This window comes from Aricia agestis, chromosome Z (assembly GCF_905147365.1).
Source record: "Aricia agestis chromosome Z, ilAriAges1.1, whole genome shotgun sequence".
Classification (NCBI taxonomy): domain Eukaryota; kingdom Metazoa; phylum Arthropoda; class Insecta; order Lepidoptera; family Lycaenidae; genus Aricia; species Aricia agestis.
In genome coordinates, this window is record NC_056428.1 from 26,420,867 (window position 1) to 26,438,602 (window position 17,736).

At 34.1% G+C, this 17,736-nt stretch overlaps 1 protein-coding gene across 1 annotated transcript in view; it reads left to right on the top strand.

Moving 5' to 3' along the window:
- Positions 1 to 15,682, top strand: part of LOC121738440 (titin) — a 130,448-nt gene extending 114,766 nt beyond the window's left edge. Inside the window, exons 42-57 of the mRNA XM_042130481.1 lie at positions 3,014 to 5,107; positions 5,908 to 5,952; positions 6,179 to 6,289; positions 6,479 to 6,631; positions 7,236 to 8,207; positions 8,304 to 9,680; positions 9,962 to 10,249; positions 10,330 to 10,471; positions 10,562 to 11,274; positions 11,485 to 11,535; positions 12,341 to 12,643; positions 12,840 to 13,136; positions 13,246 to 13,350; positions 13,465 to 13,659; positions 14,068 to 14,373; positions 15,069 to 15,682. Of these exons, the coding sequence (XP_041986415.1) occupies positions 3,014 to 5,107; positions 5,908 to 5,952; positions 6,179 to 6,289; positions 6,479 to 6,631; positions 7,236 to 8,207; positions 8,304 to 9,680; positions 9,962 to 10,249; positions 10,330 to 10,471; positions 10,562 to 11,274; positions 11,485 to 11,535; positions 12,341 to 12,643; positions 12,840 to 13,136; positions 13,246 to 13,350; positions 13,465 to 13,659; positions 14,068 to 14,373; positions 15,069 to 15,262 (7,346 nt within the window). The 3' untranslated portion in view covers positions 15,263 to 15,682. The remainder of the gene's footprint in view (positions 1 to 3,013; positions 5,108 to 5,907; positions 5,953 to 6,178; positions 6,290 to 6,478; positions 6,632 to 7,235; positions 8,208 to 8,303; positions 9,681 to 9,961; positions 10,250 to 10,329; positions 10,472 to 10,561; positions 11,275 to 11,484; positions 11,536 to 12,340; positions 12,644 to 12,839; positions 13,137 to 13,245; positions 13,351 to 13,464; positions 13,660 to 14,067; positions 14,374 to 15,068) is intronic.
- The last annotated feature ends 2,054 nt before the right edge of the window (positions 15,683 to 17,736 follow it).

A 17,736-nucleotide genomic window follows, 5' to 3' on the forward strand; every position in this document is an offset into this window, starting at 1 on the left:
ACGTAACTTTTTCATCCTTTTTTACCTTATAACTATAATTTTTGCATTTCCTAAAAACGCAGTTTGGCATTTTAAGTCAAAAACGTGACACAATGATATTCTTACGTGACACCTCATCGCTCACTTGCTGCCAACATGCACTAATTCAAAAGAAGGCACTTACCTTGATTTGGCCGTATCAGAGTGTACGCGCTAGTGCGATATCTGCCTTTTTATAATAGAATATCATAGCTGATTTATTTAACGTGTTTTATACTACTAACATCAAGTCTGTCATGTTCTGTCAAGTTCTGTCAGTTCTGTCAAGTCAACATCTCAGTTACTTTCAAAGGAATTTGACCAAAAAGTTCCTTTATACTTCGCCGAATACATTTTTTTAGTTCATCGACTATTACTCAATAAATTATGAAGTCTTCTTAGCCGTGTTAGTTTTCCTTTTAAATTCAGTATCTTTCCTACTCCCGTCAATTTTTTCACATTTCCAGAAGCAACCTCTAGCAAGCAATCTTTACCCTCTATTCCCTTCCCATCCCTACCCTATCCTATTACCCTATTCCCTCTTAAAAGGCCGGCAACGCACCTGCAGCTCTTCTGATGATGCGAGTGTCCATGGGCGACCGAAGTTGCTTTCCATCAGGTGACTTGTTTCCTCGTTTGCCCCCTTATTTAATTAAAAAATCGTTTAGCTGGTAAAAGGGGGGATACTGGACTCTAACGATTTTTTCCACTTTAAAACTTAATATTTCACAAACTTATCCCTGAATCGGAAAATGATCTACGAATACTCATAATATTTTTAAAAAACCTATCCAAAGACATCCCACACGATCCACGCGTCCACCCCGCGAAAAAAAATTCATACCCACTTACATGTAGGGAATGTACCATAAAAATATATTTTTTAAGATTTCATGTACCATTTTGTCGGCATCATCAATATGTGCATTCATGCCAAATTACAGCTTTGTAGGTCTAATAGTCTCTGAGCAAAACCGCGGACAGATACAGACATACAGACGGACAGACCGAAATTATAAGGGTTCTTTGTTGACTACGGAACTCTAAAAAGAGTTCTGCTGTCAGGTATCACAGGTCTCTTTTTACCACGCAGTGTCACTGATAGTGACATCTCGCTTGCTCAGGCTTTTGTTTCTCTATTCTGTATATTAACTTTATGGTATGAACAGAGTGCGTTCCGGCGGGGCGTCCGAATTTTTGTGATCAGAAATTCAGATAATGTGCGGCCGGGAAAAGTTCGTAAGTCAAACACGGCATTTGTGGGACACAAATACAACTTATACTTAATGGTAGATACAGAAAGAGTCTACTTTGACGGCTTCGTCGTAGTGAACTTCCGACACTGACTCCGCGGCAGCTATATTTTATTTCATTTCAATTTCATTTTATTTCATTCACCTTCTTAGGGAGTAATAATATTTTATTCATAAATCGTTATTAGAGATTGCCAATATCATATTAACACGGACGTAAAAATTTTTTACGTCCGTGCATATTAAGAGAAACACGTGATTTTTTTTTCATGAGTTTCGGTAACCTGATACTCGGCGGACAAAGGCCTTTAAATGTAACTTTACAGTTTACACCACGGAGCAAAAACAATTTTGCTCCGTGGTTTACACCCTCTAGAGTCTATTTTTTAATATTCAAGACAATTATGATATTATACTACTAGCTGACCCGGCAAGTGTCGTTTTGCCATATAAATTATTTCTAGTAACTATATAAAAATAGATAAAAACCTATTCTCAGGCCTACTGAATGTACCATCGAGGAAGTTGATTCCTAAGCAATTAACAGACCAACGTTATTAATTTGGTGGAATATTATGTCAATTCAATGTTAATTGTGATGTGTCAGCTGGGTTTGACGTAACGCAACCAAACTACCAGAGTAGACAGAATTATAGAGTATGCCGACTTACGGCCGTTCCCAATATTTGATCTATCACTGGTTTTGCCCTACTGGAGATAGCTCACAATTGACATAAAATATATGTCCCTAATATCTAATGTGAGCTGTTCCTATCTCTAGTAGGGCAAAACCAGAGATAGATCAAATATTGGGAACGGCCGTTAGAACTGATGTTGAAATTTTTAAATTTGACGAATTATGACGAAAATCGTCGCTAGGGTTGTTAGCTTGTTACCTACGAATTTAAAACTTTGACATATTCGCTGGACGTGTTCCTCTTTGGTCGTATTTTTGTCTGTGTTTTGGCACATGCGATTAAAATTGTCAGAATCCAATTTTGAAATCTTTATTTTAAATATTTAAAAATAAATTATATCAGCCAGCGCGAGGCACATTCCGTTAATAATCCTAGTGAAACCCGACGAATTTGACAGATATCGAAACCTGTCCGTCTCTTTGCAGTCGAACTACTGGTAGTTATGTCTATTGTGAAACTACTTAGGTCCCCGAATTGTATAGGAATCAACTTCTCTGATAGTACATACAACAATTCATTAAAATTAGTTGATCAATTTTGGCTACACTAAAACGGCTCAACCGATTTTAATAAATTCGGGCACAAACACTGTGTGTAATTTAATTTAAAAGATGATTGATTAATGATTTTTTCGAAAATATTCAAAAAGGGCGAAGTGCTATGCAAACTTAGAAGCAACACTTTACTCCCTTTTAATTTAATTTGAAGTTTCTGCCGGTTCAATATTATCTCCCGTACAATGAACAAGTTCAAATTATTTTAATTTTAAAATGTCTGCTACTGTTTAGCGGATATCGTCAGAAGTCTGGTATTCGCTACTTTGAATTTCAGCAGTAAATAGCAGTAGCGATACGCACAGGCAAACACCATAGCTTAGCGTAAACAGGCAGCGGCGCCTTATTTGTGTTGTCTCCATAATTTCCTGCACATTCCTTGAATATTGCCATTAATTTTTAAACATTTTAGATCTTTGTTTAACAAATATTAATGCTCATAAATCTTTATAGATTTTTACCGCAAGTTTAATACCCATTATTTTTTTAGGTGACGAGAAAGATGAAGACTCACCTGAAAAGAAAGATGAACCTGAAAAGAAATTTACCAAAAAATTGAAGCTAACTCCTCAAAATATTGAACATGTGTCTATGAAGTTGAGTGAACCACAGCATGCGGAGCCACAGTTTGCTAAATTGAAGTTAAAGAAACCAACTGTTAGAGAACCAAAACCAGAAACAAAAACAACTACTTTCCCAAAAATTCAATTGAAAAGTCGTATAAAATTAATAACCGATTGGCCACCAGAAGAAATGAAACCTATTATTACATTTATGGGAAGTGTTAGACAAAATGGTGAATTATCTAGAAATATCAAAGAAGCAGCCAAAATAAAGAAAAAGCCCATAAAAGTAAAGGAGCCCGAAGCAATACACACAGATTTAGAAAAACCAGAACAATTCGAATTCACAAAAGAAATAGTGGAACCTGAACCTGTGGGTCAACTTGTAGAAGAAAAAGAACCTGAAAATGAGTATGTAGAGATTCCAAAAATAGATAAAACAAAGTCTTCTGATACAAAAGACGCCGAAAGTACTCCTAGTGATAAAAAGAAAAAACTTAAACCCTTAAAAATTGAACGTAAAACAATGGATATTGATAAACCTCAATACATAGAAGAAGTTAGTGGCCCAGAATTTTTAAAACCAAAGTTAAAGAAACCTGTCGTCAAGCCTAAACAAGATACAACGCCTGTTTCAATACCGAAAATTCAACTAAAAAGTCGCATTAACTATGTGACTGATTGGCCATCAAATATAATAATGCCACAAATAACAATACTTAATAGTGTAAGGCAAAATGGTGAGCTATCCCGAAATATAACAGAGGCAAGAAAAATAAAGAAAAAGAAACTTGTTCTAGAAAAGTTACCCGATATAGAAAAAACTGAGCTAGAAAAACCAATGTTTACATCTGAAGACATACTTCAATCCAAAGTGCCCTCTAAAGCTGAAACAGAGGAAGAACCTTCGCATCCCGAAGAGGAAAAACCTGTTGTTAAAGAAACAAGGAAGAGAGAAAGAAAGCAGAAGCAAAGCGAAGAAGTTGATGTAATTGAATCAAAAACAACTTTGAAAGAAGAACAACCAACCCAGTTAGATGAAAAAGAAGAAGAAATTCCAAAACAAGAAGAGATTCCGGAACCAGAAGAAGTTCCAGAACAAGAAGAAATTCTAGAACAATTTACTATAACTCCACGGCGACCGAGTGTTAAGAAAATAAACGAAGAAGTTGAAGTTGATGAAGTTACTATTAAGAAAAAGCTAAAACCAATTCGAAAATCGTCAATTACGCTCCCAGAAGTGACTGAACCAGAGAATGTAATTTTCAGACCAAAACGAACTAAAACAAAAGAAGATGTTGAACAAGAATTTAATATTCAACTTGATTCCTATGCGGAGGAAGAGATCTCGATGTCAAGTAAGGTCAAATTAAAACCTCAGAGACAACCAACCTTTAACGAAGAAAATGATGAAACTTCTATAAAATTCTTTGAAGAAAAAGAAGATGAAAATAATGTAATTGAAATAATAGACAGTGACGTAGATGTTGATGAAAATATTAATGTATCCATCAAAAAACCTATCAAAAAGAAAAAGCCCGTTGAAGATATAACCACCGACATAACGATGCGTAAACCAACGGACAAAAAAGAAGAAATGATTGAGAATGTTAATTTAATTTTGAATGAAAAGAAAGTTAATGAAGAACAAGAAATAAGCTTTGACGTCAAGGCTCGCATTGAAACATCTAGTCAAGAAAATACATTATTATCTAGCAAAATTAAACTAAAACCAAAGAAAAAGTTCATTACGTCTGAAGATGGCGATGAAACATCAATAACAGTAGAAAAGATAGTTGAAGATGACTCTCAAGCTGAAGAGATAGTGATAAGTGAAGCTGAGTCTGAAGAAAATGTTCAAATGGTTATTAAAAGAAAACCCAAAACATCTAACTACGAAATAAGTGACATTGAAGAGTTTAGCTATGAAGTAAAACCCAAGAAGAAAGACAGCGACATTTATGAAGAAGAAAAAGTAACTATATCAACTAAACCGCAAAAGAAACCGACACAACTTCTAGGTATTTTAATTATAATTATTGTTTTATCAAGATTCTGCCATGAATATTGCTTTACTAAAATAATAAACTAATGGCTTTTTCAAGTTTCAGCTTATTTTTTCATAATTTAGTGCGTATAAATGTTATAAAAGTGCAAATAGAGGTAATACTTCTTGTAGACATTAATATTACAATATATTAAGTAGTATATATAAATAATTTATATTATTTTATTAAAATAGTTCTTTTGGTTGTCTGTAGTTTTTAATTACAACATAACGTGTTTAATTTTATATTATTTCATATAATAAGAAGCATGAGTAAGTAAAAATATATTATTGTGGAAGATACTAACTTAATGCCTTTTTCTAATTGAGGACATAGATGTCGTAAATATCTTGAAAATTATTCAATACTTTCATACAATATAAATAAATATATTTATTGTATGAAAATATTTGACCGCTATGTTCTTATCTACAGAAAGGCAGCCAAGTTAAACTAAATAATAGTAAGCTACGAAAAAACAACGATGGCATGCTATTCTAACCACTATTATACTAGTAGGTAGTTTTGTACTGTAACGCCTAAAGTCTAATATTTTGTAATATTATAATGTAAAACACGTAAGTTATACATATTGCTTGTAATAAGAAACCCATGAAGGGATTAAAGGAAAAACAAAATTTTTATGAAAATGTCAGAATTGTTATTCCTTTAAAATATTATAGTAATGGATTTAACCGGCCGTATATAATTAATATTAATCTCCAAAATGTACAAAATATCTTATTCTAATTTTGCTTCAAATGTATTTGCAGAAGCCGAGGCTTCCATGAGTATATCAAAAGAGCACGAATTCCCAGGTAAGAATAATTATTTCCGAGTTTTCCTTATTTTTTATTAGCAACAATTTAAGTATTTTAAAATATTAACCCTTTAGCCACCAAGGTCGGATAGTAAGTAGGAAAGAAAAAAGAAAATACATTACTTTCGGGATTACGATATTTTAAGTATTTTAAATTCCAGCCACGTTTAAATTGTTCATTACAATAATAATAATTATTGTTAAATTTATAATTGTTTTAACAGATACACCAGTAAGCGTTCGCTGTGGAGATACTGTATTTGCGGTCTACTCGTACGTCGCTGAAACAGACGAAGCCATTAACTTGGTAGAGGGTGAACGTCTGTACATTCTAGGTAATGACATTAGTTTTTGTATTATTGCATCATATTGGTGATACTACGATTAACACTGTTTTGCCAACCGGATTTACAGTACAATTATACAAACAACAATGTTAATTTTATATCAATCTAATTGCAAAGAGTATTTGGCAATTGTATAAATTGAGATTTTTCAATAATATTAAATTTTTAAACTTTTAGAAACAACAAATCAGGACTGGTGGTTTGTGCGGAAACACCTCACGGAAGAAAAAGGCTGGGTGCCTGCGCAGTATCTGATGGATGAAGCTAATTACACTCTTTATCTTCAGAAGAAATTAAATGAAAAAATTGACAAGCTTCCTGTCTTTGAAAGTGCGTATCTCAAAATATTAGGCACATTGTTACATACGTTTACGTTGGTACATACTGTTTATAAAAATAGTGCGAGTTGGACTCGCGCAATAATGATTCTGTACCGGTATAGAGCGAAAAAATAGTGTTTTTGCATGTGAGCTCTAAATTTTATTATTTAATATTTAAGCACGAATATAATTTTGTGAATACTTCAAGTGCATACCTGTAGGCCGGCTTAATCTTAATGATGTATGGCCTTTATAAAATAAAGATTGAAAAAAAAAAAGTGCCTACCTGTTGCCATTATGGATAACGAGCAAAAAACCCAATAAAATCACGTTTGTTGTATGGGAGCCCCCCTTAAATATTAACTTTATTTTGTTTTTAGTATTTTTTAATATAGGGGTAACAGATATACACAATCTGTGAAAATTTCAGAAGTCTTGCTGTAGAGTATAGCGGTTCTTGAAATACAGTCTAGAGACAGACGGACAGACATCAAAGTCTCAATAATAGGGTCCCGTTTTTCGGGTACGGAACACTATTAAAAACAAATTTTAAGTTCAAACGGAGAAGTAAAAACTATGTTGTTTATAACCTTCAAATTTTCTTTAAATTACAGAACCGACGCCAGAAGAGCAAGCAATCGCTCCTATATTTACTGAAAAATTAAGACCCAAGCATACTCCGGATGGTTCCACAGTACAATTCGAGTGTCAAGTAGAGGGCTATCCTAGGCCACAGATAACTTGGTTCAGGCAAACTGCTATAATAAAACCTTCACAAGATTTCCAAATGTATTACGACGACGATAATGTGGCTACCTTAATCATACGAGAAGTGTTTCCAGAAGATGCTGGAACTTTCACTTGTGTAGCCAAGAACGCTGCAGGCTTCGCTTCAAGTACAACTGAACTTATTGTGGAGGCCCCCCTTTCTGATCACGGTTCTGAAATGACTTACCTTTCAAGAAAGAGTTTATCGAGAGAATCATCTTTAGCTGACATATTAGAAGGCATTCCACCTACATTTTCCAAACGTCCTAAAGCACAGTACGTTGATGAAGGTTCTGAAATATTCTTGGAATGTAGATTAGTTGCTATTCCGGAACCTGATATTGTATGGTTCTTCAAGGGTGAAGAAATTGTAACGAATGAAAATGTTACAGTTATCACTGAATCAGATATGCACATGTATTGTAGCGTTCTTAAAATATCAGATGTCAAAAAGTTACAGGAAGGTACGTACACAGTGTTAGCCGTCAACAGAGAAGGTGAAGCTAGTTTACCGATTGTGCTAAAGATCAAAACAGGTGAAAAGGAAAAACCTCAAGTAATAGAGCCTTTAAAGAATCTTACGGTAAGAGAGGGAGAAAGTTTTGTTCTTACAACGCAAGTCGTTGGAAATCCTGTGCCAGAAGTTTCTTGGTTTAAAAATAATAAGCCCATCAAATCTTTACCTCAAAAATCTGATGGTGATACACATTCTATAACTATCCTCAAACCAAAGAAAGGTAAAGATGATGGTGTGTACACTCTTAAAGCTATTAATAGTGAAGGGACAACTGAGACCAGAGCTGTTATTACGATTGAAGGTAAAAATAAAATTATTACAAAATTATGTTAACATATATTTTATTCAATTTTTAAGGCATACTCAATTTATTAAATGTTTATCTATTTTGTTGCAGAACCAACTGAAGAAAATGCTGAGCCACCATTATTTATTAACAGATTCCAAGAAATTACAGTGAAAGAAAAGGGAACAGTAACATTAAGAGCAAAAGTTACTGGAAATCCAGTTCCAATTATTACTTGGTATAGGAACAATGAAATAATTTCCCCTTCGGAAACGGTGATACAAATGTTTGACGGTGAAAATATAACTCTTACCATTGCCAACGTTGATTCCGAAATAGATTCGGGAGACTACAAATGTGTTGCTTCGAATAGTGCCGGTAAAGCTTCACACGGTGCACGAGTAACCATTGACGTAGATAAGGTGACATTTGTTAAGCAATTGAAAAAGAAATATGAAGCTGAAGAGGGGCAAGTCGTTGTTCTTGAATGTGAAACCTCCCATACTGTATCTACTAAATGGTACCACAACAACAAAGAACTGAGTGGCATGGATCACAGAGAGATAATTCAAGAGGGACGTGTTCATAAACTCAGAGTAAAGAAATCAAAATTAACAGATAATGGTACTGTTAAATGTGTAGTCAAAGATCAAGAAACTAGTAGCAGCTTGATAGTGTACGAAACTACTCCAGAATTTGTGAGAAAACTACAAGATTGCGAGGTAAAGGAAAAAGACATTGCTATATTAGAAGTTGAAGTTAATTCTGAAACTGCTGACGTGGTTTGGAAAAAAGATGGTGAAATAATTAAACCTAAGAAAAATAAGTATGAGCTTGAAAAACGCGGCAATGTCAGGAAACTATTTATTCGCAATACATCGGTTCATGATGAAGGTGAATACGCATGCAAGTTACGTGATGACGAATGTACTGCTGAAGTAACAGTTGTGGAGCTTCCACCAGAAATTATATCAAGACTGCAGGATCAACGGGTTAGTAAAGGAAATAAGGCAACATTTGAAATTGAGTTAACTAAGGGTGACGCTTTAGTGCGATGGTTTAAAGATAATACGGAAATTCAGTTCTCAAATCATATCCAATTAACTATAGATGGTAAAAAACAAAAGTTGAAGATTTATGATTGTGATGAAAAAGATGCAGGTGAATATGCTTGTGAAGTCGGTAGTGAAAGATGCACGGCCAAACTTACTGTCGATGAACCATCTATAGATTTTGCACTACGACTACCAGAAGTTATCACTGTATTAGCCAGCAACGATGCATACTTAACTGTTGAGGTACCTGACGAAAGTCTCGATGTAATTTGGTTCAAAAAGAAGACAAGCATTACTGAAACAGAAAAGTATACCTTGATAACCGATGGTTGCAAACGTACACTTATAATACGCAAGTGTTCTGAAGAAGACCAATGTGATTATTCTTGCGTGTTACTCGATGCCAAGACGTCAACTAAATTAAAAGTAAACGGTAAGCTTCGATAAATTATTTTAATTTTATTGAAACCTAAGTAAATAACGTAATTATTATTATAATAAAATATTTGAATTCTCTAGTAATACGGCTCATATATTGATCTATCACCATCAAAATTTTTTTAGATAGCCTCAAAAACTTTTCCTGACATACAAAATTTATTTCTATAATTTTGTGCAGTTGATATGTATTTATTTAGTTTCTTCAACAATATTATTTTTAATTTTATTTTTAAAATTTATTTGGCTTTTTTTTTAAAAATACTTTGTTTTTAGTGATAGAGTTTGCACCTAGGATACTGGACCACCAAAAGGACTATAAGGTAGCAAGAGGTAATGACGTGACTATAACTGTCCATTATGAAGCTAATCCGCAGCCAAATGATGAATGGGTGGTTAATTCCAAAATTATTAAAAGAAGTAAACACACAAAACCTTCAATTGATTCAAAGCATGCCAGTTTAACTATCAAGAAAATTGAACATTCTGATGTAGGATCATATAAATTAAAACTTGAAAATAACTGCGGAAGTGCCGAAGTAGAAATCAATGTTATTATTATGGGTACGTTACATACAAACTATTTTAAGTGCTTATGATGTAGTTGTTAAGACAATGCAATGAAACTATTTTATTTCTTGCAGACATTCCTTCGCCACCAGGAAAACCAAACGTCCTTGAAACTAATGATACATCTGTCAACATATTCTGGTCAGAACCTGTTAACGATGGAAATTCAAAGATTCTTAGTTATATCGTTGAATATCAAGAACAAAATATGACAGAGTAAGTATTCGTATCTTGTGTCCCTTTTATTGATTGATATCAAAAAATTAAATTATATTAATAAAAACAATGAAATATTTCGTGTTTTAGATGGATCTCGATTGAAAATGTTACTAAAGCCCAACATTCAGTCGAAAAATTGAAAACAAAGTCCTTATATAGATTCCGCGTCTTTGCTGTTAATGAGATTGGCGTAAGTGAGGCATCAGAATTAACAGAATATATTTTAGTCAAAAAAATAACTGAAGGTCATGCACCCACTATTGAAAAACCCCTCAAAGATGTAATTGGCGAACCAAATGAAAATATTGAGTTGAATTGTATATTTGGAGGTATACCTGAACCTAAGGTGTCATGGTTTAAGAATAACAAACAATTAAAGACAGCTAAGGCTGTATATATTAATAGAGTAGCCACTTTAGTTGTATCTGTGAGTGAAACTGCTGAAGGTACTTACACTTGTAAAGCTACGAATGAACATGGTGAAATTGAAACCTCTTGTACATTAGAAATTCGCCAGAAGCCTATTATAACTGTATCTCCAGATGAAATTGATCAAAGGCATAAAATTAATGAAGATTGGCAAGTTACTGCTAGTGTAGTAGGAATACCGAAACCAGATATAGTATGGTATAAAAATGGAGTTGTTGTTAAAGATGAGCAAAATGTAGAAATAAGATCGGAAGAAAATGTAAGCATAATAAGGATAAAGCTTTTAGAGAGATCTCATAGTGGAAAGTACTCTATTGAAGCCAGCAATAAAGCAGGGACAACTTCACAAGAAGTAACCCTCAGAGTTTACGGTAAGATAAACAAAATCTAATGGAATTGTATAATGATAGCTTTTGTTATAATGAGCCTAATAATCATAAAAGCTTCGTAAAACTTGTTAATATTAATAAACCGATTTAAAAGCCAAAACATAAAAAGTACATTATTTTATTCATTTCATAACATTTACTAAATAATAAATAATACTTTAACCAATAATTACTATCTAACACATTTTATAGATGACACTATACGGCGGCGAAAGTCTAAATCTCCGGGCGAAGAGTTTCTGGGTAAAACTCCTTAAACCCTATCCCCTTATAGTTTGAATGAAACCTTCTTTACTTTTCGCGATAACAATATTTGAAGAATGGTTAATTTAAAACCGGATGTATTTTTCACCTTTTTTGTATTTAAAAAAAAATCAGATCAATGTTTATACGTGTGCTTCCTAGAATGTACGTGACATTCCTACAACAATATTAAGGCATCATCTTAATATGCTCTGTTGTATGTCAAATTCGCAAATATGCTTGAGAACTTGAAGCAAACGGTTCTAAAATAATATGCACCTTTTAAGTTGTCTTTCTGTAATAGTCCGGGTTCCGTAGAACATTTTTTTTTATTACTATCAAGCAATTTTTGGAGAGAGAGAGAGATAGAAAGAATTTAATACTTCGATTTGAAGGTCCTAAATATATGGATTGTTCTATTTGTACGACAATGTTACTATTAAATTATGTAATTATTAACCTACCAATATACAAAAAATCTGCTGGTGAGGGTTTTAGGGTTCTGTAATCGACGATAGTTTCGTTGATTACAGAACCCTAAAACCCTGGTTGACGAATATTTTTCGCAAATAAAATTGTTGTTCGTCTCATCAAAATGAAGTTACTCACAAAAATTTTGCTTGATGTAATAAAAAAAATGTTCTACGGGACCCGGACTATAAAGTATGATTCATTACAGAATATTTTGGATTTTTTACAATTTACTAATACTTATTGTACTGTTGGTTCTGTCCTTCTTTATTTTTAAATGTATTTTTTTACCAAAACTTTAGACTGTGTTACAATTTCCTTATGACTTTTTCAGATAAACCTAGTAAGCCTGAAGGTCCAGTAATAATGAAAGAAATCACAAAAGATTCCGTTACAATTGAGTGGAAACCACCAATAGATGATGGTGGTTTGGAATTAACGAAATATGCAATTGAAAAACATGAACCTGATACGAATAAGTGGGTTAAAGTGGCTGATGTCGACAAAGATGTCGAATCATATTCTATTCAGAAACTAAATGAACACAACGAATACATGTTTAGAATTATGGCTCAAAATCCTGTTGGAATATCTGAGCCTTTAGAAAGTGAACCAATTATAATTAAGACTGCTTTAGGTGAGGAATAAGTATAGTCTATATAATATCCGTTCAAAAATAATAAAAAGAAAATTATTTCATTATGTTATGAAAATATACATCAATTTCAAAGTGTTGTAATAAAAAAATATAACATTTTACTTTTTAAATGTTAGCTCTAGCATTTTACGGATCCCGCAATTTTAAGAAAATATTGATTGCAACCTTTTTTCAGACGTACCATCACCACCGTTGGGACCTTTAGGCTTGTATGGCATTAACAACGACTCCCTTACAATCACTTGGTTCCCATCAGAAAGGAATGGAGGATCAGCTATTTTGGACTACTCCGTATATATCAACAAAGATAATACAAAATGGGTGCATGCGACAACAGTATCTGACACTTCTGCGAGGATCGATGCGCTTATTGCTAAGTCTATATATCAGTTCAGAATATACGCTAGAAACGAAATCGGCACAAGTTCGCCGTACGAGTCAGATGAGAAAGTCACTATTGGAAAGACGCTAAGTAATTATTTCATATTTTTTATTACCTTTATAAAGAATTTTTTGTTTCTCGTCATCTATATTACTTAGAATGTTCTAGAATCTTTACTTACTGTACTTACTTTTCGCAGCACCTCCATCGCAGCCAAGACAATTTAAGGTAAAGGAAATGACGTCCCGATCAGTCACTTTACAATGGACTGCGCCAGAAAGTGACGGTGGAAGCGTCATCACAAGTAAGTTTCATTATCACGATCATTTCAATAAATTATATTGACCCTAATTATATACCATTAATATATAATTATTCTAAAATAAGCATAGCCACTAATGAAAAATATTTTTTGCAGATTACATTATAGAGTACAAGACTGTTAAAGGAAAGACTTGGTCGAAGATGATTACCGTTGGTGGATCAACCTTCGAACATTGTATTGAGAATATTAAGGAGAAGGATGAAATAATATTTAGGATATCAGCAGAAAACGCAATTGGCGTTAGTCTGCCGACCGAATCACAAACTGTGCGATTAGAGAAGCATGCAAGTAAGTACATTTGCTAATTTTAACTAGGTAAAAGCATTTTCGTTTCGACAGTAGCGCATAAAAAGTTTTAGTACATGTTATTCATTTAAAAAAATATATTGCTTCACAACTTCTTCCGTGAACATAGAAATACGAGTAAAAAGTCGGCTTTCTTTAATGTATTTTACTTAGAGATATATAAAATAGTTTTATGTACCAATTATTATTGTTAAAATCGTATAGTAGGTCCAGGTTAAGGTGCGAAAACCTTTTCAATGGAATAAACATAACATACATCTTAATCAATCTTCATAATTCTCGTATAAACTAGAGATTCTATAGTACAAACTTTTATTCTCTAGCAGAGCTAACTTTAAGAAGGTAATTCTTAAGTATACGAAGTTCAATAATTATGTGTAATCTTTTCAGCCGTTCCATCCCCGCCAACCGGTCCATTAGAAGTGAGAATGGTCGGTAATAATATAGTGACCACATCGTGGGGAACACCAGAATGGGACGGTGGTGCACCGCTCCTAGGTTATAACATCGCCATTCGTGATGTCACCAAAACGATGTGGATGGAAGTCGGAAAGGTCGACGTCCACAATCTCAAATTCAACATCCGAGATCTGAATGAGAACCACACGTATATGATAAGAATATTCGCGAGGAACGAAATTGGTATGAGTGAGCCGCTCGAGTCCGATGAACCATTCAAGGTCATACCGAGCACAGGTGAGGATTTAATTTAATACTATCAGCTTCTTCTTTTACCGAAAGTCGAAACTGATTTAACTAAGCAAAAGAGTATCCAAAAGTATCCACCAGATAAACTGATTTATAGGCAAATGGCGGTTGATTTAGTCGGTTTGTCAAGCCCAGTCGAAAAAACACAACCGTTGATTTAATATTACCTATGAATCTATTTCTCTGATGGTACAAATCTAAAGCCCGTAAATATATATAAAGTACACAATGGCCCACGATGGCCCACTGCAGGTCATTGTAAATAATTATGGACCAAGACCACTTGGTGTGAAAGACAATCGTCCGCATTATACACCATTACCCTGTCTACACAATGGCGATAGCTTGTAGTGGGTCAGCACTCAGCACGGACCATTGTGAAGAGACACCTTAATTGTGTTCAATTCCTAGGCAGATGGGGCACCTACGTAGTTTGGTCTCGTTACGTCAAACTCAGCCGACAGATCACAATTAACTTTAAATTGATATGATCCGACCAAATGACGTTGGTCTGTCAACTGCCTAGAAATCAATTTCCTCGATGGTACATAATATTCGTAATAAAACAGAATTACGTATCGCTTAGTCTGATTTTTTCTGTTGCTTAAGTTTTTGGAATCTACTTTTGTAGAATTTTCCTATGGTATGGGCGTTTTCTGAATATTATGATGCTCGTTTGCCAGATTCACAAGCAGACGAGGAGCCCGGTGAGCACACGGAGCTGACAGAGCCCACGTCGTTCTCACAAACGACCACCTCCTGGCTGAGGGAACACAACATGGATGCGGACATTCGATCCTACGCCAGAGGCTCCCTGCTGCGACGAGACGAATACTTCTTTAGAATATGGCTTTACGCGAAGCAACTGTTCAAGTGATCGTGAACGATACCAAAAAACTGACCTGTGATATTACTAAAAAGTGAAAATAGAAACTCCATAATCCTAGTCGATAAATCCTACCATGTTACGGAGTTTCCCAATTGATCGATTCCAAAAATAGTTTGCGGATAGTAATTATAGTTACCGTTTACGACAGAGTTATGCTTTGTCTCTTTTTTATATTCGATTTTATTTAAATATCCTAGTTGAAAATATTTATTTTAGATAAGAGAAACCTATTTATTTAATTTATTACAATAGAACCAAAACTGATCATCATATTTTTGCCTCATTCAATGTTTTTTGGGAGACGTTTTAAATATAGGTGCAAATATTTATACGACAAATTGAATGAGACCTAAATATATTTGATCAGCTTTTGTTTGTACGAATGTTTATAATAAAACAATAATTTAATGCAAATTGTTTTTCTTTCTCTCATATTTTACATTAAGTATTCTGTTTATTCAGTAAAGTTACACGTTTAGCAGCTAGTTATAAAACATTTGAAATGATACTGTTGGCATCATTCTTAGGTCTACTTTACGATACTGTTTATCCTTTATCAAGTTAAATCAAAGCATAATATATATATTTTTTATTTATTAATTGACGACCTCTGTATCTCAGTGGCTAAGGTCGTGGTCGTTCGAATCCCGCTGACGGAACGCAAAGTTGTTTGCGGGCCATTCACAATTTAATACCTAAGCTTTACACATGTTTAATGTTATCTATACTAATATTATAAAGCGGAAGAGTTTGTTAGTTTGTATGTTTGTTTTGTTTGTTTGTTTGAACGCGCTAATCTCAGTAACTACTGGTCCGATTTGAAAAATTCTTTCAGTGTTAGATATTCCATTTATCGAGGAAGGCTATAGGCTACATTTTATCACGCTTAGACTAATAAGAGCGAAGAAATAGAGGAAAATGTGGAAAAAACGGGGGAAATTATTTGAAAGGGCTTATTTGAACGCGCTAATCTCAGGAACTACTGGTCCGATTTGAAAATTTCTTTCAATGTTAGATAGCCCATTTATCGAGAAAGGCTATAGGCTATATTTTATTACCTAAGACTAATAGTGGCGAAGAAGTAGAGGAAAATGTGGAAAAAACGGGGGAAATTATTTGAAAGGGCTTATTTGAACGCGCTAATCTCAGGCACTTCTAATCTAATTTTAAAAATTCTTTCAGTGTTAGGTAGCCCATTTATCGAGGAAGGCTATAGGTTATATTTATCACGCTAAGACTAATAGGAGCGAAGAAATAGAAACATGTGAAAAAAACGGGGGAAATTATTTGAAAGGGCTCATCTCACGAACTACTGTAGCAATTTTTCTGTTATTTTTCACAGACTTATCTGTAAGTAAGTAGACCACGTGAAGGATCATAGGCTATTTTTGTGGACTAATTTGTCTGTGAAATATCTAATTTACGCGGGCGAAGCCACGCGGTCACGACATCACGCGTAAATGGCTGGATCCATTTTGCTGGGTATAAATATACTTTGAGTCCCGAAAAAGAACAAAGGATACATTTTGTCCCGGAAAAATGTACGGTTACTGCACAATATACTTTTATGATTTGTGCGTAAACTATTCAATCTATTTTGATGGAATTTGGTATGGAGGTGGGAGATACTTGAGTCTCGGGAAAGGACAAGGAATACTAATTTTGTCCCGGAAAATGTGCGGTTCCCGCACAATAAACTTTTATGATTATCGCCTAAACTAATTAATCTATTTTGATGAAATTTGTCATGGAGATTGGAGATACTAATTTGAATCTGGGACAAGGAATGTTTTTGTCCCGGGAAAATGTGCAGTTCCCACACAATATACTTTTCTGATTTGCGCGTAAACGATTCAATCGATGTACGGGAACAACTATTAAAACTAAAGTCCACGCGGACGAAGTCGCGGGCAACAGCAAGTAACTTATAATATTTGCCGTTGCCTTGTCTCCGTAATATACCTAAGTCCTACGGGTGCATGGGGCCAGACGGACGGGATGTGAAGTGTTCATAGATGAGAGAGTGACAATTTTAAAACTGATCAATAGTGATAACATGATCCATGATGGTAATGATTAACTTTAAAAAGAATGGCGTCAAAAGACGTTTACATTACGTCGTTAAGGCAATCAAATGCCCTTGGATTTGTACATAGAGAAATGTAATACACGGGGCAGATTTGTAGTTGCAGCTTTACTGAACATTCAAACTTCTTTGTGTAAGCAGTAGGTGTATGCTTTTGTTAAGCAAAAAGCGAATAAACCACTTAGTAATTTAATACACGGTCTAAATAGTAAAAATAATAGCCATTATGACGCCACGTTATTGTTTAAATAATAGATTTTCAGTACCTATATACATATTCCGCCTTACTAATAAACGTTGTATAAGCTTTGAATAGTTATACAGTGTTTTGTTCCTCTCACACAAGTGACATTTTTAATTGGATTGAAGAAGACAA